Raw genomic sequence first — 27,610 nt, 5'->3', positions numbered from 1 at the left:
GCTCAAATTAGTGCTTCTAATGTGTAATATAATTAACATTAATTATAACACTATATTAATTATAGTTAATTATTCATTTATTTTTAATACTATAGTTCATTATTATTGCTGCTGCTTGAACACTAAGTCAGTCTTTATGAAGACTACAACCAATCCTCAATTGTTTCCAAGTAAGGAAGTATTTCTCCATGGCCAGACATGTTTTTTTCAACAGGTTTCTTTCAGTTTCCATCTACCAAATCTTCTACCATAGCTCAGGTTGGCCTGGGCTATGATGGAAGATACTTGCTCAAGATCCCATGGTTGGGGAGCAAGTTTCTTGACTACACATTCATACTTATGTGCATGCACTGTGAGAAGCTTTCTTTATTTCCCTATATATATATATATATACTGAAACAAGTAAAAGAGTATATATATATATATACTCTTTTACTTGTTTCAGTCATTTGACTGCGGCCATCTTATTCTTTTTTGTAAGCCCAGTACTTATTCTATCGGTCTCTTTTGCCGAACCGCTAAGTAACGGGGACATAGACACACCAGCATCGGTTGTCAAGCAATGCTTGGGGGACAAACACACACACGCATATATATATATATGTATATGTAGGCGCAGGAGTGAGTGTGGTAAGAAGCTTGCTTACCAACTACATGGTTCAGGGTTCAGTCCCACTGCATGGCACCTTCGGTAAGTGTCTTCCACAGTAGCCTCGGGCTGACCAAGGCCTTGTGAGTAGATTCAGTAGACGGAAACTGAAAGAAGCCTGTTTATATATATATATATATGCTAGCATGGAGAACGGACGTTAAACGATGATGATATATATATATACATACACACACATATATATATATATACACATACATACAAATGTATGTATATATATACATACACACATACAAATGTATATATATACACACACACATATATATATACGACAGGCTTCTTTCAGTTTCCGTCTACCAAATCCACTCACAAGGCTTTGGTCGGCCCGGGGCTATAGCAGAAGACACTTGCCCAAGATGCCACGCAGTGGGACTGAACCCGGAACCATGCGGTTGGTTAGCAAGCTACTTACCACACAGCCACTCCTTAGGGTTAGGATGTGTGTTTGTGTATCGAATACCACATTCGACTTGTTTTTCTCGTCTTCCTTTAGCATTTTCTGTGTTTACAGTATCATGCCTGAGGTTCCAAGAAGCACTTGTTAAAAACCAAACCATGTGTGTAAACCCTAAAGTTAATCCAAACCACTTCGCTTTAAAAAAAATGTTTTCTATACAATGTTTTGGTCAGTAAACATTAATATTAAGGGGAAAAAATAAATGGTTCTGTCATATTTAGAATTGTTAACTGTTGTATTTTTGTCTTCATACGAATATTAGACGCCAAACTATAATTATAAAGTTAAGCTGAGTCTTAAGTTTTAGCCACGAAAAAAGACAGCATGTGCGTGAAATAAACATGTTGCTGAATAAGATGTTGATATTTACAATTAATTTCTTTAAAATGATTATTAATTAAAATTATATAGCCTATATCGTACATAAAACATTATATATTTCTTTGATTTAGAAAAAAAGTTTTTTAACCAAAACTTGTACGCTAATAATTAATTACAAACTTCGAGGGGAAAAAATGATAGAAAAATAAAGAGATGTTAAGCAAATAGATGAAATATTAGACGGAATTGGATAAATTATTTTAAAATATTAAATCAGATTCCAATTAAAGAACATAAAACTAACAACAATAATAATGATGATGATTTATAATTAATTATAATAAATTTAAAATAAACTTACCTGAAATGAAAACTTCATCGTGAGATGAGAAAGCAAGGTAAATATTTACAGATAAATATATATGAGTATATGTATATAACTAGATATTGCTTTTAATATTAAATATTATTACAATATATAAGTGACTGGGGTTTTTTTTAACCCTAAATAAATAGATTTAGGTTCGAAACCTCAACATTTTGCCATGTGGCGGCATGAGACACGAATTTTTATTCATTTATTTTTTTATAAATTTACTTTTTTAATTGCTATTTTTTATTTGGTTCTTATTTTCTTTTTTTCCCCCTTCTTTTTTTTGAAACTTACGAAGAGGAAAAGAGAAAGAGACAAAAATGAAAGAAGGAAAGAAAGAAAGACAGAAATGGGAGAGCAAAATAAAAGCGGAAACGGAAGTGTATGTATATTTCAGAACAAGACTGATTCTGATTGGTTAACATCGACCAGATTGGTTAACGTGATTCTGGTTGGTTATAACCGACCAATGAAAATGCTTTATTTGTTGTAATTCATGTCCAACCAACACAATCATATGACTACTGCGCCATTTTTGCGTGTGTCTTTGATATTTCCCAATTTAGTTGTTGGTCTCTGAAGAGAACCTGCCCAGCCCTGCCCTGTCTCTTGCTACCTTCACCACAGCCAGAGGTTTATTATAACAACCCCTGTTCATTCATCGTCAGATTACTTACCTTACTATATATATATAATTACTATATATATATATAGTTAGCACTCTATCGATATATAATCAATAGATATACATATATATATACCCGTTCATCGTTGAAACCTTAATTACTCACACATCATGGCTAGCGAAGATGCTCCAATTTATGCGCCGTTTTTTGGTGTAATGGGTGCCACATCAGCAATGGTATTTAGTGGTAAGTTTTAAACACGCATATATTCTATATAATTATATCCTTTAATAATATTCTATACTTACATTATAATTTTCTTCTTTGCTTCAAATGTTTTGTCCTGATTTTTTATATTACTATGATCAGTATTATTAATGTTATTTTAGCCCTTAAATTATAATAATTTAATGTGATCCGAGTTCCCTATCATTTATTACGTCCCTTTACGTTTTGAGTTCGAATCCTGTTGTGGTCAACTTTGCCTTTCATCCCTCTGGGGTTGATAAAATAAAGTACCAGTCTAGTACTGGGGTCGATAATATCGACTGACACCCCCACCATCAAATTTACAGGGCTTGTTGCCGAAATCATACTGTTTTAACTATTAATATTAATAATATTTTGTTTTATGTTCAACTTCAGTTAATGTCATTTGCATTTTGAGATCGAATCCAGCTTAGGTCGACTCCGTTGGTTCGCCCTTCGTCATGGGATGAATGTGTGGGATTGACATGGGAGTTCCACCTGTCAAGTAATGTGGACTAGCTTAGAAACGGCAGCGAAATCATACCGTGCCAACAAAACGACTACCTTGAATTAGGTAGCCTAGAACTAAATTTGTATTATTTCAAGGGGAAAAAAATTGAGGCATTGTCGTCACGACTGGAACGGCTTTTGGGGGGGGGCATAAGTTTGATTTTGTCCACTCAGTCAAGGCTAACCTGAGGTTGATTAAACGTTTTCACTTCAGTCGACATTGCCCTGTTCACACACACACACATCCTGTTTGGGGTCAGTGAAATTAGTAACAATCTAGTATTGGTGATCAATACATATCTATAACTATAGTCTCTCTATTATCCACCACCTCCACCGCTATTCACCGAGATGTGACCTTGTGCCTATGTTATAAAAATCATTGTTGTTGCTACTATTACTGTAGCCGCCACCGCCTACATCAATCTGTGTCAGTTTCCATTCTAGAAACTAAACTCATCAACATAAATAAATGATTGGCCGTTCCTTGTTTATCGGCACCGACAATTATTAATATTATTATTACAACCAATGCTGTTGCTGTCACTATTATTACTGGTCGTCCAGCTTTGCTGGAAACGGTAATCAAATATCCCTCATATCACATTCCACTCTCTTAGAACGTAAGAAAAATACAAAAAAGAAAGAAAGCCAGATAACTTCAAAGAATGTAGTTTTAGATGTATCAAAGACGATATGGTTAGTCATGGTTGGAAATACCTGTTAATAATAATGTTTCTTCGACAAGGGCTGCTGACCGAAGGGTGGAAAGAAACTACACCGCTAAGGTGGTTTGATAGAACAGCAAAGATACGACTTGACAATATTTTAATTATATCTGACGTTCAGAAAATAATAGCTGTTCCAATTATCACACAATATATCTCTTGATGATCTTTTTCTTTCATTCCACTTTGTGCATTATATATATATATGATTTGTGTATGTAAGTATAGTCGTAACTAAAGTGACGGAGAGTTGTAAATTGCGAATAGCTACCTGAATAATTTACATATATACACTCGCTTTTACGGTCCTAAATTCAAATTGGTCTTTTGACTGCGCTTTTACTCCTAGGATACCTTATACACACACTCACACATGTCTATATGAGTGTAGAATTTTCTCTCGTCCATGTATTTTCTTTCGTCAATTCGAATTTTAAGACCATAAAAGCGAGGACAACTATATATATATATGTGTGTGTGTGTGTGTGTGTACATATGCGTAGGCGCGAGGCCCAATTATTTTTGTTTCTTGAGGGAGGGGCAGTAGTTACTGTCATACCAATTCCCAGTGTCTTACTGGTGTTCATTTCATCGGAATACCGGCAAGATTTAAATCCAGAATTACTAGTACAAGGCACCGAATCCATTTTATTGTTCAATCCAAGCCGCTTCATCTCTTCCTCCTTTTGAGACATAATCATTCTTATACAACCACTCGCACACACAGATCTTTCTGTCTACAAAGTTATGAGATGTGTAGGGTTAATTTTTATCTTTGGTTTTTGTGTCCTAATGTGATCTTTTTTTGCTCTTCTACCCTTATTTAAGACGTTAATTTGTTGCCGAGGAAGGGCGGTGGGTCTTGTCAAAAACCGTACCCTTTCCTGATTACAGTCACACCTCTGTGCTTAACCAGTTGTAGTCTGTTTCCGTTTAACTGTAATTAAGGTATTAATTGCGGTTTTGTTTGACATACTTTGTGTATGTGTATAATCTGAAAGTTTTAAACCTATACACACTCTTATGGTGCTTTCCATACTGGTTAGTCCAATACCTTTCGGAAAAGTGTTTACAGGAGTGATGGGAAACACTTTAAGCAAATAAAATTGAGAAACACCCCCTTACATTTACGCTGGTGTATTTAATATATATTCGTTTAATATGAAGATATAGACATTATACACTCAAGCGTATTGTATGGAGATATTATATAATAAGGTGTGTGTAGTGGTAGCGAGGCGCTTTATTTCCAAAGTGTCTACACATGTACAAGACGAGGTATATTTTTAGCTTGTAATATCTGCATATATTATGCAGTTGGGTTTTAATAAGTAAAATATGGTTATTTTATATTCTACACACACGTGCGTATGTATAGCAGGACTGTTAAGTAATTATTTTTCGTGTTCGAGTGATGAGATACGCCGTTTAATTGACGTGTCTTATTTTCTTTTAACTTGAATTCTGATAATGTGTAATTATGGTAGAATAAGTGTCGAGTCACGCCATAAGTTGAAGAGAGCAGAGTGATTGTATTTGAAATATATATGTTGACAGGCTGGAAAGCATTTTAAATATATATGGGGTAGTAGGTTTTTTGGTTTTTTTCAAGAAATGAGGCACAGAGGGAAAGGGTTGAAGACAAAGAAACCGTTCGCCTGTCTTGTGAGTTTGAAGAATCTCAAATTATTCAACAATATATTTTACATATATACATCTCTCTCTCTCAAAGCCTAAACCACACGCCCACTCATTGGCAGTCCTCTCTCTGTCGATCGTATATTTAATTAGAACATATTTTTCTTCTCGTTTCACACACCTGTTATAATTTTCAACATCGTTACCCTTAAGTTATTTTTTGGTTCTAAATTATAGCTGTCCTGAAGTTTGTGTGTGTGTGTAAATATTTCTTGATTAAAACAAGGCAGGAATATTTTAAATGTATAAACCATCCCCGCCCCTTACCCCGATCCCTTAATTTTCATTTACTTATCTCTCTAATTGGAAGTACGTCATAATTTTATAAATGCTCGTCTCTGTTTAATTTCCATTCCACACACTCATCTCCTCATACTCTCTCGGACAGAATCGGTTTCGTACCATTTTTTATCACTACACACACACACACCACCACCACTGTTTTAATCCATTGTTTTGCACTCGGCCCTGTATGTGTGCGAGTGTGTGCAGGGACACACACACACATACAGATCATTCGCGGTTTTCTCTCCAGTATAACCCTTTAAAAGTGTTATATTTCAGATAGTCCCCTGTCTGATTCCTGGCTTGCCTAGTATCTATAGGTTTCTAGTTCTCATAGACAAGAAACGTCTAAAAATCTCACATATAAATACTTCCATAACGGAACAGAATATTTTATAAGCTCGTAGATTCCTTAACAGACGTTAAAATAAATATTGGGATCTTAAATTTTTACTATAAATGAATGTATGTTGAGGTCGGTGATAATCTTCTCTTAGTATCCAGTGAGGTGCTGGGGTATATATGGGATTCGGCATACTAATAAGTCACGTGAAGACACTCTTTTTCTCTCTCACGCACACACTCTTTCTCTCTCTCTCTTTCCGCTCTTTCGTCGATTCTCTTTGGAACGAATGTTTTCTGTTCCACAGCTTTCTTCCTATCTATTGACTCCCTTTCGTTCGCCCTTCGTTTAATATATTTAATATATTAGTTGGACTACTGTAAATACTATAAATGAAGTAAGATATGAGGGTAGGTGGGTGATTTTTAATCTTGTGGCTGCTTCGCCCAGTAGCTAGCTACAGGTTCTCTCTCTCTTATCGTGCTCAGCTGTGTGCTACTGTCACAACCACTGGAGATGGTTGCTGTTACGTGTTGATGTATTGAGATTGGTTTCTCGCACAGGCATCTTAAGATTCTTAATATTTTAGCTGACACCGCCGGAACGGAGACCTGTCACGTTCATTCACTTCCGAAGAATATTTTACAGTCGAGTGAAACAATGGGATGTTCCGAAAACAGGTCGACCAGAATATTCTTGCTCGACTACGGACTTACTATATTTTTCTACAATAGTATCTAAGTGATATATATTTATTAATCGATGTATGAAGGGTGGTGGATAAGCAGAATTGTTAGGACATCGTATACGGATCTTTGCGGAATTTAGTTACGGCGTTTTCCGTTTAGAGTTCAACTCCCGCCGAGGTTAAAACGTCGTCTCTCCTCTTTTTTTCGAAGTCGATAAAATGAAATACCAGTCGAGTACTGAGGATCGATGGTTATCGACTAACACCCACTACCACCACATGAAAAAAAGAAAAAAACTGATTCAGGCATTTGTGTCTGGCGAGAAAGAATTATTTGTAGATATAAATGAAAAGTTGAAGCAAAGGTGAAGGCCAGTCGACATGCTCTCAACTCGGAAGAGAAACACTGGATTTTTAGCATACGTAAAATGTCGATCTATCTTCACTCCTCTCTCTGTATATATTTCAATGATGGCACACCTAAATTCATATCTTCGTTTATAGCAGCACTTTATTTACTTTAAATAAAACCTATTTATTTTGTACTTTGTAACTATTAACAATCTAATCTTAAGTGTTGTTTGAGAAGGTTTGCCGAGAGAGGAAATATTCAAGTTTCGGACAGTTTATTTTCGTTGGCCTACCACTACTAATCTTAATCTCATTTCGAAATGATAGTTTAACCCCTCTAGCAGATTTATCAAAGGCGTTCCAGCCACGACAATACCACTTTTTTTTTTCTCTCTCCCAGATTTAATGTCTGATACTACATTATTCGGTGTGTCTGTCTTATATGATGGATGTATTGTCGATTTGGCAAGCTCTTTCTAGTAGGTCGAGGTTCCCTTGTTGGCTTGAAGTCGAGCTTCAGTGGCTTATATTTATCGCTGAAATTTTGGGCACATCTCGGTTAATGAGGGCAGGTGCACTACAAAGTATCTGGTCTTTCATGTTCGATTTTTCGGCAGCCGTCCTTCTTGAAACACAAGGTCAATTCTTAAGATAAACGTGGTCAAAGTACTAACTTTTCGGGGTGAAATAGCAAAGGTTGAACGGTGAAGTACCAAACTTAAAGTACACACACAATGACAACATAGATTGTTATCGTTATATCTACGGCGGTGGAGTCGAGGATATTGCCCTCTCTATACAAGTCTTGTGAGAGGTTTTACGTAATCAGGGAGATAGAGAAAATTCATAAATCTCTACCCCCAACAACCTGTGTTGGCCATTTTATTCTTAATTCACTTGTCTGGGTTTTTTTTAAAGAGGTCTTGTGCTTTTAGTAAGGGAAACCTTTGGAAAGTAGTACTTTTCCAATAGGGGGATGGAATGTCATGGGATATTCGTCACCGCACCTTTTCTTTTGGGATAAAATTTTAGTGCAAACATCCGTTTCGTTTGCCAATCCTTGTTTTATTATACAACTGAACCTCATTATTCATATGACAAATGAGATCATATGATGTTATTGTGTACTAGTCATGAGATTTTGGGGGTAGCTATCAAATACTCTTGAAGATGAGATTGTTTTTTTTTATCTTTATAACAGATGTGACGTAATCTATTTCTGACTTATTTAATTTTCGGGTGTTTATGGTTATTTTTAAAGATGGATTTTTTTTTATTGGTGTGTAATTTTTAAATGTTTAAATCAGTAAGAAATTACTATAGATCAGTCATGAGCAGAATGTGGTCCACTGAACATTCTGAATGCCAAGCAAAAAGTTACCTTGGTTTTTTTTTTTAGTAGTCGTGCGGCTCGCATGATGATGAACCATGTCGCATGCGGCCCGCTTCTCGAAAATATGCTGCTCATACATGCTGTGGTGGTCAATTTGTTAAAAATGTACCTGTTGACCGATTCCATGTCAGCCCCTGATTTCATCTGGCAGCTTTTTCAGTCGTATATTATCTAATATATTCCTTTGAAATATGTCACTTCAGGTAGATTTAGCTGTTATTTCTGGCAGGCCAAGTTAATCTCTCTTTTAACGTCTCCTTATTAAAAACCTAATATTTTATTTTTACATATATTCAAGTATGGCTATGCAGTTTAGTGTGGTTTCGTCTGGCATCTGGTTGGTTTGTTTTCTCTTTTTTTTTTTCCAATGTGATTCTAAATTTAGCTCCCGGTTGCTTCACTTCGGACGAGTAATGTTTGTTAAGTGGATAGAGAGAGGGTTATAAATGTCGCAACTCCTGTTTCTTCTCCTTTCCCTGATCTCATCATTTCTCATTAACAAATCGATATTTAGAGGTTCTGTTTATGATCGACCTAAATTTCAGGAGGCCAGTTTCCTCTCTTCTTCACTGATAGATTTATTATAAATACTTTCTTCCTTCATCGTTTTTCTTTCCAGAATCAGTAATGCAATTCTTTTTCGTTGTTTCTTTGGTTCTAGAAGACGTGTCTTTAACTCTTTTGGGTTACTAACACATCTAAAACTCCCTTCGGGTTTCGATGGAGGTTCCGAAAAGTTCAGATTGAATTAATATCAATGTCTGATTTTGAAAGAATGTTTTGGCTGTGGCATATTCTAAACATCTTAGACGTGTACCACATTCTTAATCAATAAAACTGAATTAGTAAAAGTCCTTTCTTTTTAATATTCATGTGTGTGTGTGTTTGTGTGAAATGAAGGTTAGCAGGCCGAAACTTCGAACTCACTGTCACCCACCTTGTAAAGATTTGATAAGCTATGTACTCTTAAAATAAAGGTATTGATTTTTCTTCAGTTTAATGTTAAATTGTTTTATTACAATTTGACGTACATACGCGGTGGCATCATTAGAAAGCTAAGTGGATGTAAAGCGCATTGTGACCAGCGATGTATAACAACTTCCGATTGTCTGGTCGGTCACGATCACATGTGTGTGTGGGGGGGGGTTACAATTTAAACTTATATGTTAGCATATGTTATTGGTCATTTCACATAAAGATTTCTTGTGATCACTTAAGATTTTATTCCTGTAATGGTGTCTCATGGACTTTTCTCAGACAGGGTTTGACCTGTTTTTTCTAACCCATCGCGTCTGAAAAATTCTGAAATCCATTATGATCGTTTAATTCTTTCAATAAAAAAGAAAATATTGTCTTCATTTTTCAAAAGACTGTATTTGTTTTGTTTGTTGTGATAATGGGTGGGTGGAGTCCATAAAATTTAGATAGGGGTTCAGTAGCTTGAGGAAATCGTTTAAAGAGTTCCTCGATGTAACAACTACTGTTCTTACCAGTCTTTCCAGCAGCGATTCTTCACAAAGAGTACATTTATTCCCTAGGATAAAAGTTGAAAAGGCAGGGTGTATAAATATATCGAAATAAAAACTTGAAAGAAAAGAAAAATTCAGTGTTTTTTGCCGAGGAAGGTTCTGCATATATTACGTAACAGTAGGTGGGGTGTCAGTAAAGATTAACTCTGTTTTGATAATTGACCCTTATTTTTGCTTGGAAGTTAGGGTATTAATGGCGAAATACATTATGCAGACGTGTCACAAGCAGGAAAGATTCTTAGAACCTGTCGTTCCGTTGAGGGTCTTCTCACAATCTCTTGTCAGCGGTCCCCAACCTTTTCTATACCACGGACAGGGGCAATCACGCGTATAACAAAACACCAAGTAAATAAATGATATAAATTTAGTTATTACATATATGATAAATAAATATTGCGTATATAATACATCATTGCTTTAGTCAATAAATAACACAGAAATAAAAATTTTAAATGTATTCTTTCTGTGCTGCCCTGTGGTTTTGGACCCCCGATGTACATGATACGATTTTCTTTCTATTAATAACAGCGTGGGCTCTTTCTGTTCTATGGGGTCAGCTATTGATTCCTCTCTCTCATTTAACTAATAATTCTACCTGTAATTTATGGAAATTAAAATTGTGTTCACAATGTTTCACTGTTTATATTCGTTGTTCTTCGTTAGGCTGTTGTCGTTCTTATTATAATTTGTTCAACTTTGAACCTTTTATTCTTCACATTTTGTTTAAAGTAGTTTCAGTAGGTTAACTTGCAAATATTTATTTAAATCAAATATGGGTTTGGTTTCAATTTTTTTTTTCATAGATAATTTACTAGAATCTGAAAAAATTATAACAGCAAATTATGTCTATTAAATTTTACTGTTATATATTTACATTAGCATTGATCAAGTTCCGGGATAAATTACACACACTTATAATATTGCGAACAAATAGTTGGAACGCAATAACTTTCAAATTTTGGCACAAAGACAACATTTTTGAGTGGAAGGAGGGAAGTAGAGGGCGAGTCGGTTACATTGACCCCCAAAGCTTCTCTGGTACTTTATTTTATCGACTTTGAAAGGATGAAAGGCAAAAGTCGACTACAGCACGATTTGAACTCGGAACGTCGAGAACTGTAAAAAATACCGCTAAACACTTTTATCCGATACGCCAACGATTCTGCCAGCTTGTCGCTTTTAATAAGTCGTAAATTTGGAAATTGTTAAAAATAGTTATTTGGCTGCAAGTGTCTCGCCCGTTTCCCTTTTCATTCCCCATTGTTTTTTTATTTTGTAATTGATAAAGAATCGTAATTGACAATTAAAAATTTAAATGGTTGCTTTTCTTTATATTCCCCCTCCCCACGTCACTACAGCTCAGCTAATTCGGCGACTTGCAGGCGGAGGTGTTTCTGTGGTCGAGTAATTTGCTAGAAATTGCAGCCAATTCACACTGCATTTTCTTAAAGGGAAGCACATATGGGACAATATAGATGGAGTTTGTATAGTTGTCTGAATAAAAGTTGACGGTCACGGTCGGAACGTCATTTGATTATAGGGTTAACTTGGTGTTTAGATCTACGTTTCGGCTCATTCTTGTGAAATAAGTTTAGTTGATTATTAAATGATTAAGCTGAGCTGAAGTTTTCAATATTTTTATGGGAATTCCCGTTGTGTGATAGTGAATCCACACGTACATATTAAAAAGCTTGCAATCACGTGATTGTAAGCTTTTTAATATGATGAAACTTTTAAGTAGCTTTTTCGCGGGTTTCTTCCGCATTTAAAAATTTTTTAATGAATAGTGGTTACATGAAGACTGTTTATATATTGTATTTGATCTGATTGTTGATATTGTTAATTTGATACTAGAGTTTGGTCGATCAAATCTTGGCGGTTTTTATAAAAACCGAATTGTGCTACCCCTTTCACTGGAACGCAGTTACATTTAAAAATCAGTATATTTACTTGAGTCGCATTATTTTATACTTGGGTTTTTTCCGAAGAAAAGAAAGCAGAGAGTGTGACTTAGGACAGAGCTTATATCAAGTTTAGATATGGGGAGCAGGTACAATTCATATCAAGATTTGACTCTAAATTGGTGGCTCAACTTTTACAGTATCTTAACCTTTTTTTTTATACGTTGTTTTAAAACTTTTTTGATACCAGAATTATGTTAGACAAAATGTTATATATAATTAATGACAAAACCTACATGTTATGATAACTGTTTAAATTGTCTTATAGAATATTAATAAATTGTTCTCATTTTAAACCTGATTTGTTGCTGGTAATCAGTTATTTTGATCGTTGAGTTCAATTTCTTGGTAAGCTGGGTTGAAGGATTCTTTGTACTTAAGTGATTGCTGAAACTTTATAAAAAGAAAAAAAAAGCATTCTTAACATTGGCCCTCAATATCGTCAAATTTGAAAGGGTCACATTAAAAAAAAAAAATTAATATTTGCAACTGTTATGGTTTTTCAATCATTTCAAATACCTCATGCTAACACCTCTCCTTAAATGTCAGGTCTCTTCCCATTACCATTTTCAACCTTGTTTTTTTTTAAATCTCCCTGCTGTTAATCAATGCCTTAACAAAGCCATTAGCTTTCTTATTGAAAGATAAAATTTTCTGCAACCTAATTCTGTCTTTTAATTAATGTATTTCAATTTTATTTCTTTACTTTTTCGTTTCTTTTGGGATTGATTTTGAAATTATCATCCATAATCTTCAAGATGAATTGATTAGAATTTCTGCAACAGTTGGATCTGATGTCGCATATCAAATTTCAAATCTAAATGATGTTGTTTTCTTTATTTCATTTAGTGAATATATAATACATTACTAATTTGTGGTTTAAGGGTATTTTATTGGCTTACAGCAAGCTTTATTTTGTGTTGACAGGTAATTTTCACTTGTTTTAACAATTTTTTTTATTTTCCTTCTACAGCACTTGGTGCTGCCTATGGCACAGCCAAGTCCGGCACAGGTATTGCAGCCATGTCTGTCATGCGTCCAGAGTTGATTATGAAATCCATCATTCCAGTTGTCATGGCTGGTATCCTTGCCATTTATGGTTTGGTTGTGGCTGTCCTTATTGCTAACAATATCAAACAGGGCTACAAGCTGTTCAAGTAAGTTTTTTATTTTCTCTTTTCCTTATAGTTTGTTGTATTGAAAATTATTGCAAAGACATATACCACAACTACCCTTAGATTTTATCTTTGGTTTTCTAAATTTCTAGCAAGGGAAAAGTTAGTAATCCAAAATTATCATTCTTCTGTAATTGTTTTCACTAATTGCTGGTGTGTTTGCATTGTATTTGAGGCGAAAATCTTTTTTCTTTTTTTTTTAATCCTTTTGTTACCATATTTGTTAAAATACACAGCTTACATTTCACTTAATCTTGAAAGTAATGAAGAATTTAGTAAATAAACTGTCGTTATAAAACTGATATTTAGAACCTAAATTAACATGGAAGTTCAATGGAAAGCTTTAATGTACATTGTTTTAAAACAGGAAATTTGTATCAGAGACACATAGGTAGCCTTGGGTTGGTTGGCATCAAAAAGATTAACTATTTTAACCATCAAGGCTGATTAATGTAAACTAAGTAATTCTTGAGGATAGCATTGTTGCAAACATTGAGATTAGACTTCCTGTCTAAGAATAACTTGTCACCAGCCCAAAGGGTCTCTCTGAATCAGGCACATCTTGTAATGTGCTGCTGCTGTTTTTCATTAAACCATTATCAAAAAAATGCTTAGCTCTTTCAGAATTTGGGTTCATGACTTTAGCACCAATCTTCTGTTTTCACTTATTTAGAGACAGTGTAAATACCATTTGAGGTTTATCGTTAAGGTCAGTCATGAACAGCCCACAATTGCTCATCAGGCAACCCTTGAATCTTTGATGCAAGTAACTTAAATTAAAATCTTCCATCAAAATTTGATGAGGTTACTTTATTAAACCTTTTGATATTTTTAGAAAGTGAAACAAAAGCATTGTATATCAACAAATATGGTAATAAAATGGCTAATGCAGTCATCTAATTTGCCAAAAGAAAATATACTGAATTGTGGGTGGGCTACACTGCCATTTGCAGAGCTTGTACCTATTTGCTATTTAAGATAACTAAGCAGAACAGTTTTAGCTTTAAAAAAAAACCATTACAAGAGCATCTGGTATTTTATCCTTGCTCTTGAGAATAGGGTTACATTACAAATATGGACTTCGGAGCAGTGACAGAATTCAATTCTTAGTGGGTCAAAGTTGTAGTCCTAGTTTTATATTCTTAGAGACCTGTTACATATGTTGCTTCTGGTTCGTAAGGCTGCTGTAACAGATAATTTTATTTCACTAAGTCACATGAATCTGAGCTGTTTCCATTTTTGATAAACAAAAGCCAATTCAGCTTACCCTGTTTCAGAATAAATTAGCATATAACACATTTGAATAGTTTCTTTGTTTGTTTAAGCTTTCTTATGCAAAATACTCTGGCTGACCAGCCTACTTGGTGAGGATAGGAAACTGGTGGGATTAGTCTTTTCATCCACTGACAAAATGTTTTGCACACACACATTTACAAGCACTCATGCATGCACGCTCGCATACACATTTGCACTCACACACACGCATGCTTGAATATACGCTTGCTAGCATGCACATATTTGCACGCACTCGTACACATTTACGTACGGGCACACTCATACACACATTTGCGTATGCGCACACTCATACACACATTTGCACATGCACACACTGCCATTTTAATATAGTCAGCTCTCAAACAGGTCAGGTGATAGACGTTCCCATTTTGCTTATGGAAATATTATCAGAGCTTCACACTAAAACCGAAGCTTTTTCTTTCACAATTTTGGACATGGTTTTGAATGTTATCTCAGACAGTGGCAAATGTTTTTCTTTTTTTCTTTTCCTTTCTGTAAAATCATTTCTTGCAATATGACACATTTAAAAGATTTTGGTGGTGTAAGTGTAAATTTTTTTTAACATTTTTTTTGTTCTTTCGTTTTTCAGGGCTTTTGTTCATTTAGGTGCTGGTCTAAGTGTCGGTTTGAGTGGATTAGCTGCTGGGTTTGCTATTGGCATAGTTGGAGATGCTGGCGTGCGAGGAACAGCTCAACAACCCAGGTTGTTTGTCGGAATGATTCTTATTCTCATTTTTGCTGAAGTATTGGGACTCTACGGATTGATTGTTGCGTTGATTCTTTCAACACGTGAATGAGGCTTGCTAATGGTTGCTGTTAAAAGAAGACAAAAAAATAAAGAAAATTTTAAAATAATTTAGAGGGTACGGTGGAAACAGTAATAATCTGAAGGAAAGGAAATAGAAAACTCTAATTTAAAAAAAAGAAAAAAATACCAAAAAAAAAGTTCTAATTGAATGTCTAATTTCATTATTTCTACCTTGGTGTCATCGCCAGGTGGAAACTGGATGATCGATAATGAGGATAAAGCAGGCAGAAATAAACTATTTTGAATGAAGAGTTGTTATATGCTGGCTGTGTAGGCAAATACAGGTGTACAGTTTGAATGTTGTAAAGACACTTACTACTCCTTCCACCGTACTCATTAAACAAATCTTAAGGCTCATTGTGTCAGATGTGATAGATCAGGAATTTTTTAAAGTGACTTGTGTGCAAAAAGAAACAAAAAAAAAGTGTATTATTTACATACATATACATACATGAATGTCTGTGTGCATGCATGTGGGCGTGTATGGGTCTTTCCTTGTATATTTAAAAAATTTACTGGTCTTTTTTTTTTCCTCCACTTCTCCTCCCCCTTTTTTTTTTCTTCCTGAAATATTAGAGGTTGACCATTTAATGCTGTAGAAAGTCTAATAGTTGTGGACAAAATAATTGTATATTGCATTCTGTAATTGTGTTGGGCTGTAAGGAGGTTGATGTGGATGGTGGTGGTGGTAGTGGAGGAGGAGGAGGAGGTAGTGGTGTTGAGGCTTGATTCCTAGTTGTCATTCATCAATGACCTATTCCATTAATTATTCCATAATTTTCCTTTGGTGGTCTTGTTGTTGTTGTTTTTGCCACCAACATCACTTTCTCTCTCCTTTTTTTTTTCCCCTAATCCCCATTTTCTTTCTTGAAGTCTCTAAGGCTTGCAGCCATCCCACCCCATTCCCCTTATAGCTTGCAAAGGGCTGTTACCAGTATTGTTGTGCCATTCTTCCTCCAGCTCCTCTTCTTTCTCCTCCTTCTGCTCGCTCACGTTTCCTACAGATGCAGAAACGGTCATTTAGCCCACATAGAGCCATATGTATACCAGACTTATTTCCAGAAAACGGTACCAGGTGTATGTTGAATAAAATGTAACACTTGCAGGTCCCAGTATAGTTTTAAAGTATGTTGACATATACATATGAAGTGTTGTTTTGTTTTTATGTTTGTTGGTTTTTTTTTTTTAATCCTTCTATTTTTGTAAGATGCTTTCCAAAATTACCTGGAAACATTTTACCTGTTGAATGAAATTATGAAGACAAGAGAAAAAAAATTTGTTGAATCACTTTAAAAATTTTCGCTCTGGACATTCCATATAGGTAGGTTGTTCTTAGCCCCCAACTTAGCCTGTTGGTTTAATAAAGGAAACAAAATTTTTTTTTTTTTTTCCAAACCAATCTTTGAGATTGGTGATGTTGATTACCATAGATTGGTGAAGTTCTTGTATGAGAATACACGTTCTTCCTCTTTCTCATATGTATTCTTGTGATTCAATGTTATTGTCTATTTTTTGGGTTTTTTTCCATGTAACAAATAAACATTTTTCCTGCTTGTGGTCATGTTCTTCATACCAATATGTTGTTGATTATAATTTTAATTAAACAAGTCTTTTCATGGTGAAGTGTTGTACTTAAAAATGATTCTCCCTCTTGGAGAGGAAATAATTTTATTACACTTATTTATCCAATTTTTTTTTTTGTTTTTATCTGTAGAACTCAAAATCGATAAAGCCATAAATAACAGCGGTAAACATTGAGTTAACTCTTATGGATTGAAAACCAAATGCTACCAATGCTCTCTATCCAAAGAGCTCTTCAACCCAATATTTACATTATTTATAGCGTTGGGCTTTGAGTCCTACAGATAGAAAGTTATTTTGCATCCACTTAAGTGTCTAAATTATGACATGAACTACACACGCACACTTTTCAGCTTGAATCCTTTCACAATCAATAGTTTAAAGATAGTGGTTGGCCATGCAGTTGACTTTTACAGCCACTTGATTCTGGGTTCAGTTCTATATTATGGCATCTTGCGTAAGCATCTTGTAATCTATCCCCAGGTTAGCTAATACCATGTGAGGGAATTTAGTTGACAGAAACTGCAAAAAGCCCATTGTGTGTGCGCACGCGTGCAAATTTATATCAATGTTTGTGTATTCCATGTGGATTAATGTTGATGTTTGCATTAGGTCCAATTGCTCTGTACTTTTGAAGACATGGAATAGACATCCCTTAATTAGAAAAAAAAATAGTTAAGGTTTGGCAACAGGAAAAGCATCCAGCCATAGAAATCATGTTTAAGATAAATCTCCAAGCTCATATTAGCAAGGAAAATAGACATGAGCATGAGAAATGATTGGGTGCAGCAAACTAACCTTGACTGAAATCCACTTAACATCTGCTTGTATTTGTTTAACATGTCTAATTATATATATATATATATCATGTTGTGGTCACTCATTTTCTTCATGGTGTTCCAAACCCCGAGATCAGCTTTTTACCATTTCTTACTCTTCTGCTGGTTCCTCCGATTTGCGTCACTTCGACACTTTAACCAAACTTCATCCTCCGAAAGCATCACAAGACAGCAAATTTAGCTTACTCCCAGTTTCACTCTCGAGCACTTTCATGAATTCACACATTACACTTCTTGTAACAGGCACACATTCAGCTCCATTCTTTCTAGCTTTTCACATTTCTGCATCCAACAATGTCTCTTTTTGCTACGATGCAGTATCACACTTCATAAACAAGCATCATAAAAATCTACCCTTCACTTGGTGAGATAGTCTCCCTCTTGCTAGCAGAACTAATAGCTCATTGAAATTTTTTTTTTAAACCTTTAGTGTTTAAACCGGCCCAAATATTCTACATGTTTTATATTTGAACTAGCCATATCTAGCCTCTCACACTTAACCTACATTGACATTCTAAAAATAAATATTCACATCATTGAGATTTCAAAGCTATGAGATAATGTATGATTAATTCAAAACAATTTGAGTGAAAACGCATTACATTTAACAGAATAATTTGAATACCAAAGGGTTAAAACCCCCCCCCCTCTTTTTTTCTTCTTAACTCTAACAACTGTCATTTCAGAATGTCTCCTTTTTCTGCTGTCTGAGTAAATAAAAGCTGTTGGCTATTTCCAGGGAGCTCCCACTAGTCCACCCATACTCTAGAGGACTATACTTTCAGTTACTCCATTCTACTATTATTGAAAGCTACTTGATTATATTTATTCCCAGCTGAAATGGACACTTCATAAATTTTTTTTAACCCAAATATCTTTTCACACAGTTGAATATAAAATTGTAAAGTCATGAGTGTCAGGTGTTTGTGAGTTTGTGTGAATATGATGATGATGATGATGATGATCTCACTCTAGGAAGTAGTTAATTGGCTAAGTTTAAAAATCTCTTTTCAAATTCATGCATAGTCTCTGCTCTTTATTTCTCTTAAAATTATAATTTTTTTTCTATATATTGTGATATTTTTCATCAACATGGGAGTTTTTATCAAACATATCTTCAATAACAAACATTGTATTAAATTCTTTCTCTGTACAAATCTTGTTAACCCATATATACACCTCTGGCTGTGTTTTTGCAATGCAAAACCTGCTCCTACTTGTCTAGATATAAACTCACCGGCAAGCATTTTGACTGAGCATACGAAATATTCAGTAGGCAGTCAACACCCATAGCTAACAGTTGCAGACTGTCCTCTTCCAGATTGCAAAAGCTTAGATTTTTTTTTATGGGCATTATATGGATTAATCCAGCATTTTAAGTTGGTATCTCTTGCATTTTTATTCCTTCTATCAAAACCTTTAGGATGTCACCTGCTTCTCTTTCCAAATGCTTTGTTTCTGTTAGTCGTAATAGCTTTTCTTCTCTGAAACTCATTATACCATCCTCTTATCTTCTGAATTGTTATTCAGTCATTTAACTTGTTTTCCATGCTGGTGTGGATTTGATGGAAGCTGGAGAGCTGCACCAGGTTGCAATTGTCTGTTTTGCCATGGTTTCTACTACTGGTCCTCATCTTAATGCCAACCATTTTACAGGATGTACTGTTTTTTTTTTTTTTGTGTTTTCTTTGCTTCTCCTTCACCCTCCCTCATCTGTGCCTTCAGGAATGGTTTTGAATAGGGAGTTGTAGCAGGGCTCATGACTGTACGAAGCAAGCTTTCATCTTTATCTGTGCAAGGGGTTATTCCTGCATGCCAGCATATGTTCATTTGCTGCCTGACAAGGCTGTTCGTTTTGTGCTCTGTATAGGATAACCTTTGTTCTAAATACATATTCGATGGAAAACTGATCCTTTTCGATTTGTGCATTGGAAAGCAATTTCTGCTCTCAAACCTATTTAAATGTCTGTTCTTGCATATATTTTCATAGCTTGCTTGCTGTTTATTTTTAGTTGGATAAGAAACATTTCTATTCACAGCAGAACTGATGAAATTTATTTTAGGAGTAGCACATTGTAGATGGTCTTTCTTTTATATCACCAAAGATGCTCACATGTGATTATATAGTGTGTATGTGTACATGTATGTAAAGGCTAGGCACCGTAAGAGTTCTTGTTCTTGCAAGCTGTATGGTAACTTGCTAGTGCTGCTAGCACAAAGAAACACCAGTACATGCTATAAAATGATTGGTATTAGGAAAGGCGTTTAGGTCTTATAAGACCTACACAAGCCCTGTAAGTGGATTTGGTGATGGAAACTAAAAGCCCATTTGGGTGTGTGTGTGTGTGTGTGTGTGCACATGTGACTCTTTATCTTGATGTCATGTGCTTGTTGTTTAAACCAGCTATATCGGGCTAAAATATTCTGCTTGTTTTTAAATTCAAGCTAGTCGCATGTGACCTCTCATGCTTACCCTACAATGTTTTTCTAAGAATAAACAACCACATCATCTAACTCTCACTGCTATAAGTCCATGCATGGTTGATTCAAAATGGTGTGAATACATAAGCATTACTTTTAACAGAATAATCGGAATGCTAAAAAGGTTAAGTGAGTATTACCATTATACAAGTGGTGTAATTTGTTTCCAATTTTCTGTGACAGCATGCCCAACCATAAGGAAATATTACCTAGTTTGGAAAGAAGTGATGACTTGATAATTTACTTCAAAGAATTCCATCTGACCCATGCAAACATGGGGAAATAGATGTTAAAAGAATGATGATAGAGGCCAAGGCTATTAAAACAAATGTCTTGAAACACTTTTAATATCAGTGAAATAATTGCTGTATTGTCTTTTGGATAGTTTCACTGACCTCCATGATTAGTAAGAGAGCTATTAAAGAAAAAAAAATTTTTTTTTCATTGACAACTGGTAACAGGTTTAGATTTTGACTTCTGATTTCAAATCCCAGTGATAACCTATCTTGTTTCAGTCATTGGATTGTGCTCATACTGTGGCACTGCCTTGAATGATTGAGATATATATCTATATATAAGTGCAGGAGTGGCTGTGTGATAAGGAGCTTGCTTCCCATCTACATGGCTCCAGCTTCAGTCCCATTGTCTTCTATAACCTCATCCTTTTCCAAGTGTGTAATGTACACCTATGTGTGGGTGGGAGGGTCTTCCTTTTGTAACATCCTGGTTCATGGGACATCATTAGCCTTTTAAGTTTTGCATGAGAGAAAAACAAAACTGGGATAGGCAGTCTTGTTGCTCTTTGTTTTAGTACAACACCTGAAAAACAGACTCAACTTTGAAAAAATTTTTGGTACTGCAGTCAGCTATATGATCTAAACCCTTTTCTATTTAAATAATATTTTCATTGTTATACAGCCACATTTCATCAAATGTAAGTAGTTAATATGCCCCAACATTAGACTATCTTAAGTCATTTGTAAAAAAAACATTATTATTTACAGAATTGTAAAACTTGGCACCGCTTATCAAATCATTGCAGAAAATGCACATGCTTGCTTGTTTAGTTATAAAATATTAACCGTTTAGCATTTAAACACCATTTCCAACCCAAGATATTCTACCTGTTTTATTTTCAAAGTGGCCAAATGCAGCTTCTCACACCTACCCTAAAATGTTATTCTAAAAATAAACAATCACATCATCAAAATCTCACTCCTAAAAGTTAATGCATGATTAATTCCAGATGGAGAATATCTAAGCATTACATTTGATTAAATAATCTGAATGGTAATGGGTTAAAGCAACTGCAATATTTTACTACTACCGTTTCCATTCATTTCCTTAATGATGGAAGGGCAATACATTTGGTCTGATTTTTCTGCCAGTTTTCCATTCTACTTAACCCATTAGCATTTGAAGGAGCCATATCCGACTGAAATTTGCTTCCTGCTTTATGTTCAAACTGGCCTGATCTAACATCTCACACCTACCCTACCATTCTAAAAATAGATAAGAACATCATCCAAATCTAAAAGCTATGACACAATTCATTAATTCAAAACTATGTGAATAGCTAAGCATTACATTTGGCAGAGTAATCGGAAGTCTAAAGGGTTAAAGTAACAGTAAGCCTGAAATTTAACCCCTTGCATTAGCATATGCTGCTTTTGTTTCAATTAATTTTGAAAACAATGAAGAATATGGTGAATTTATTAAAATAACTCCTCCCTCATTAAACTGCAGTTTAGAACATACATTTGCATGATATTTTCATGGAAGGTTTGGTGTCAAAAAAGGGTCAATGTCTGCATGTACCAGATGTTTACTTTACAACTATCATCAATATTTAAACCTTTGGCATTTGATCTGGCCATGTCCAACCTAAATTATTCTCCCTTTTTCATGCTCAAATTGATCAGATCTTGCTTCTTGCACCTACCCTACAATGTCAATCTAAAAATAAACAATAACATCATTGAAATCTTGAAGCTATGTGATAATGCTTAATTAAGGAAAAATGTGAATAAATAAGCAATACATTTGACAGGAATCTGAATACTAAAAGGTTAAGTAAATTTTATAATACTAACTCCTACAACCAATTTCTGAAAGGAATTCTACTGTTCTATGATAGTCTGAACATATTTCTGATGGATTTCCATTTTTTTACCTTTTATATAACTTATAGCTCAGTGTATGTCACAGGTCCTGTGTATCGCATGTTCAAGTGTCTGTAACCCTTTGAATGTGGAAAGCAGATATATCTGCTCAAAGTTTTATTACCATTAAGTGCAGAAAGCAGTTTTGGAAAAAGGAAAAAACCTTTTTGTGCTGTGAGAAGCAGAGTCACCTTCCATGACACTTTTTACATGAGACAATTTTTTAGATTTTTTCTTTTTTTTTTTCACACATTCCCTCAAATGTCTCTTTATAGAGCAACAATCAGATACTTTTGGTGGTGGATATGAAAACCATTCCTATAGGAGATATGGAAAAAATATTGCGGAAGCAGAAAATATCAATTGTAATTTTTGGTGAGCCGGTGCTGGCTACACATAAAAAGCACCGAATCCGCTCTGTAAAGTGGTTGGCATTAGAATGGGTATCCAGCTGTAAAAACCATGCCAAAACATACAGTGGAGCTTGGTACAGTCCTCTGACTTGCCAGTTTCTCTCAAGCCATCCAACCCATGCCAGCATAGAAAGTGAACATAGAATGATGATTTATGCAAATGACCATGAAATTGAACGACATAACCACATCATTGCAAATATGCAACATTTTGGAAATTAAAAAGAAAATATCTATATTTTTCTTTAGTTATTTCTCAGATAGCATTGGCCATTCAAGTAATTAGTCACTAGTGTTACTAAACCTGGTAGAAATAGTAGCCAAGCCTTCCTCAACTCACATGCTGTCTTAACCAAAATTGAAAAACACTGCATCTAGCAATGCATTACACACCGTTTTGTGATGGCCATGGCTGGAATGTCTAGTAAATTTGGACCATTGGGGGGTGAAACATCAACAACTATAGTAACCACCTAAGTTTTTGGTAGCTGGTTGAGGTGGAGAAATATTTTGGTGCAAGTTGCTATGCCATTTGACCTTACCTGCATCTCAATTCCCTCATGATTTTGCTGTTTAAATTTGATAGTGATTTTCTCTTCTTGTGATCTTTCTTTGGATTAAAGATGTTATAAAGACTTCAAATGTATTATTGATCTGGAAGATGAAATGAATTTCAATGGCTGGAGGGAAGTATGGCCTTACTGCACGCTATCTGATACTGTGTCATGAGTTGTTTCATGTTCTTCACTGGACTTTCAGAAAGAATTTTAATGTCGCCTGTAATATTGGACTTTAATGTTGTTCATAATATTGATTTCTAACATGAACAGAATCTCACAAATTTGAGAGTAAATTAAGTCAACCACAGTATATGACTGGTATTATATTTTCTATTCAGGCGCTCCGTCAGTTACGATAACGAGTGTTCCAGTTGATCTGATCAACAGAATATCCTGCTTGTGAAATTAATGTGCAAGTGGCTGAGCAGTCCTCAGACGCATGTACCCTTAACATAGTCCTCAGGGAGGTTCAGTGTGACAAAACTGACCCTATGAATTTCAGGTACTACTTGCTTTTGTTAGCTGAATGGACTGGAGCAGTGTGAAGTAAAGCATCTTGCTCAAGGACATAATGCTCAGCCAGGAATTGAACACATGACCTTATGATTGGGAGCAGAATACTGTAACCACAGAGTCACACCCTGTCACTGGAAAGAGGGAGGGGTTGAGCCAGTTAGGTCAACCTCAATTTTCTCCTGGTGTTTATTTTGTTGTACCAAAGATACAAGCATGGCTTAGTGGTTGGGGCATTCAGCTCATGATTGTAAGGTTGTGAGTTTGATTCCCGGCGATGCGTTGTGTCCTTGAGCAAGACACTTTATTTTACGTTGCTCCAGTCCACTCGGCTGGCAAAAATGAGTTGTACCTGTATTTCAAAGGGCCTGCCTTGTCACACTGAATCTCCCTGAGAACTACGTTAGGGGTACGTGTGTCTGTGGATTGCTCAGTCATATGCACGTTAATTTCATGAGCAGGTTGTTCCGTTGATCGGATCAGATGAGACACTCGTCGTAACCGATGGAGTGCTCCTACAAGCATGGCTGTGTGGTATCTTAGCAAGTGTCATTTTCTACAGTTCCAGACCGGTCAAAGCCTTGTGAGTCGATTTGGTAGACAGAAACTAAAAGAAGCTCATTGTATATAAATATATATGTATATCGTTTTCATCATCATTTAACGTCCAGCTTTCATGCTGGCATGGGTTGGACGGTTTGACAGGAGCTGGCCAGGCAGAAGACTACACCAGGCTTCTGTGGCTGTTTTGGCCTGGTTTATAAAGCTGGATACCCTTCCTTACACCAACCACCCTGCATGATTGGACTGAGTACTTTTTACATGGCACCAGCACAGGCAAGGTCAGTTTTGGCATGGTTTTTACATATATAGGCATACGAGTAAGTAGCTTGCTTACCAACCACATGGTTCCAGGTTCAGTCCCATTGTGTGGCACCTTGGGCAAGTCTCTTCTACTATAGCTTCGGGCCGACGAAAGCCTTGTGTGTGGATTTGGTAGACGGAAACTGAAAGAAGCCCGTGGTATACATGTATATGTATGTGTGAGTGTATATGTTTGCGTGTCTGTGTTTGTCTCCCCAACATCGCTTGACAACCGATGCTGGTGTGTTTACGTCCCTGTAACTTAGTGGTTCAGCAAAAGAGACCGATAGAATAAGTACTAGGCTTATAAAGAATAAGTCCTGGGGTCAATTTGCTCGACTAAAGGCGGTGCTCCAGCATGGCCACAGTCAAATGACTAAACAAGTAAAAGAGAGTATGTATGTATATATATATATATGTATGTATATATATATATATATATATATAAACATTACGTTATATAATTAGGGTTCAGTAAAAAAATGTTACTTTACCACACACCAAACTTTTAGACAATATTATTGACTATATATATACATAGACACACACACATATATGTGTGCACATAAATAAATAGACAGATAGATATGTACACAGGAATAGCATGGCTATGTGGAAATAAGTTTATTTCCCAACCATTTAATTCTAGGTTCAGTCCCACTGCATGGCACCTTGGGCAAGTGTCTTCTACAACAGCCCCAGACCTACCAAAGCCTTGTGAATGGATTTAGATGCAAACTGAAAGAAGTGCCTCATATGTGTGTGTGTCTACGTGTGTGACTGTTTCTTTGCTTCACTTCACATGCTAGTCATAAATGAGTGTCTCTATCATGCAGGCAGTGCTATCTGTTACCAAACTTCTTTGAGAACGTTAGTTATGGTATAACCTGATCATGGGGAAGCAATACCTTGCTTGGAAACAGGTGGGGCATCTGCCTCAAATAATTCCCTCCGACCCGTGCAGTCATGAAAAAGAAGATGTTAAATGATGATGAAGACACATGTATGTAGGTGATGGTTATTTACATGTTTTAAAAACTGGACATAAAAGGTATGAATGTAGGATAATAAAGAAAGGGTGAGCTTCTGCTTCACCAATGAACATGCATACACACACACACATACATGAATATTTTTTATACTCTAGGTACAAGGCCCAAAATTTGGGGAGAGGGGAGGGCAGTCGATTAGATTGACCCCAGTACGCAACTGGTGCTTAATTTATCGACCCTGAAAGGATGAAAGGCAAAGTTGACCTCAGCAGAATTTGAACTCAACGTAAAGACAGACGAAAATACCTATTTCTTTACTGCCCACAAGGGGCTACACTCAGAGGGGACAAACAAAGACAGACAAATGGATTAAGTCGATTATATCAACTCCAGTGCGTAACTGGTACTTATTTAATTGACCCCGAAAGGATGAAAGGCAAAGTTGACCTCGGTGGAATTTGAACTCACAACATAAAGACAGACAAAATACCACTAAGCATTTCACCCGGCATGCTAACAATTATGCCAGCTCGCTGCCTTACATACACAAATATTAAAGCATAGGCATGGCTTGTTGTGGAAACACTTGATATCTGTCCTGATCTGTCAATGAAGATAATTTGGTAAACAAAAATTTAATAAATGTATCAGGCAAACCATATTTGTTTTCACATTCTCCTGTCGAAAATTATTATATAAACAAATATGTGTATGTATAAATATACATATATATATACACGCATACATTTATATATGTATATATATATACATACACATGTATACATGCATACACGCACATATACATATGTATATATATATATAGAGAGAGAGAGAGAGAGAGTGGGGATGTGTATAGATGTCTGTATGTCATCAGCAGCATTTTAACATCCACCTTTTGATGCTAGCATGGATCAGATGAAATTAGTAGAAGCAGATATTCCATGTCCAAGATGCCCTTCTTGTCACCAACACTCAGTTATTTCCAAGCAGAATAATTTTAAATTTGGGAATACACATTATCATCGTCATCTTTTAACATCCGCTTTCCATGCTGGCATGGGTTGGACGGTGTGACTGAGGACTGGCAAGCCAGGAGGCTGCATCAGACTCTAATGTTTCTACAGCTGGATGTCCTTCCTAATGCCAACCACTCTGAGAATGTAGTGGGTGCTTTTTACATGCCACTGGCATAGGGGCCAGTCAGGCGGCACTGGCATCGATCACACTTGAATGGTACTTTTTACATGCCACCAGCACCTGGTATATTTATATGTGTGTGTGTTTGTGTACATACATAGATAAGTGCATGGCCTAGTGGTTAGGCTGTTGCAATCACTAGATTGTGGGTTCAATTCAGTGGCTGGGCAGTGTTTTGTGTTCTTGAGCAATACACATCATTGCTCCAGTCCCTCTTTCAACCAAGGAGGAATGTTGACCTGCATACCTAGCCTATGGGGTGACATCATTTGAAGTCTAAAAAGCATGTGACTAGCGATGTGTAACAACATCTGATAGCCTGGCTGGTCAAGCGACCACGATATGTATATATCTATATATATAAAAGAGAGATTCTGTCCGTTTGTGTGCTTGTTTGTCCCATAAAATGAAAGTAAATGGTTCACGGGAGGCAACACTAATTGTGCACAGACCTATGTCGAATTGCATTGAGGCAAATATTCTCACTGGTTGTGGCAAACGTGACTCTGTCTTCTTTCCTCGCATACCAGTTATACCATCTAATGTC

General features: G+C 35.8%; 2 protein-coding genes across 3 annotated transcripts in view; one reads left to right on the top strand and one right to left on the bottom strand.

Moving 5' to 3' along the window:
- The window catches only part of LOC115218658 (periodic tryptophan protein 2 homolog), a 103,473-nt gene that overhangs the window by 75,188 nt on the left and 675 nt on the right, over positions 1-27,610 (bottom strand). The window contains exon 2 of one of the 2 annotated variants that reach the window (XM_036508231.1): positions 1,810-1,873. In XM_036508231.1, the coding sequence (XP_036364124.1) occupies positions 1,810-1,827 (18 nt within the window). In that variant the 5' untranslated portion in view covers positions 1,828-1,873. Of the gene's footprint in view, positions 1-1,809; positions 2,070-27,610 lie in introns of those variants that run through there. The other variant, XM_029788585.2, reaches the window with a different exon arrangement.
- On the top strand, positions 2,313-16,826 carry LOC115218659 (V-type proton ATPase 16 kDa proteolipid subunit). The gene is made up of 3 exons (XM_029788586.2): positions 2,313-2,693; positions 13,156-13,339; positions 15,243-16,826. The coding sequence occupies exons 1-3, from the start codon at positions 2,618-2,620 to the stop codon at positions 15,448-15,450; spliced, it is 468 nt and encodes a 155-aa protein (XP_029644446.1). The 5' UTR covers positions 2,313-2,617; the 3' UTR covers positions 15,451-16,826.

Source organism: Octopus sinensis, linkage group LG13 (assembly GCF_006345805.1).
Source record: "Octopus sinensis linkage group LG13, ASM634580v1, whole genome shotgun sequence".
NCBI lineage: Eukaryota > Metazoa > Mollusca > Cephalopoda > Octopoda > Octopodidae > Octopus > Octopus sinensis.
This window is presented reverse-complemented; position numbering and strand designations above follow the sequence as displayed.

Coding starts and splice junctions, on each gene's coding strand:
- LOC115218659 (XM_029788586.2), top strand. CDS start 2,618: ATGGCTAGCGAAGATGCTCCAATTTATGCGCCGTTTTTTGGTGTAATG. Junction 2,694..13,155: donor ATCAGCAATGGTATTTAGTG/GTAAGTTTTAAA, acceptor TTCCTTCTACAG/CACTTGGTGCTGCCTATGGC. Junction 13,340..15,242: donor CAGGGCTACAAGCTGTTCAA/GTAAGTTTTTTA, acceptor TTCGTTTTTCAG/GGCTTTTGTTCATTTAGGTG.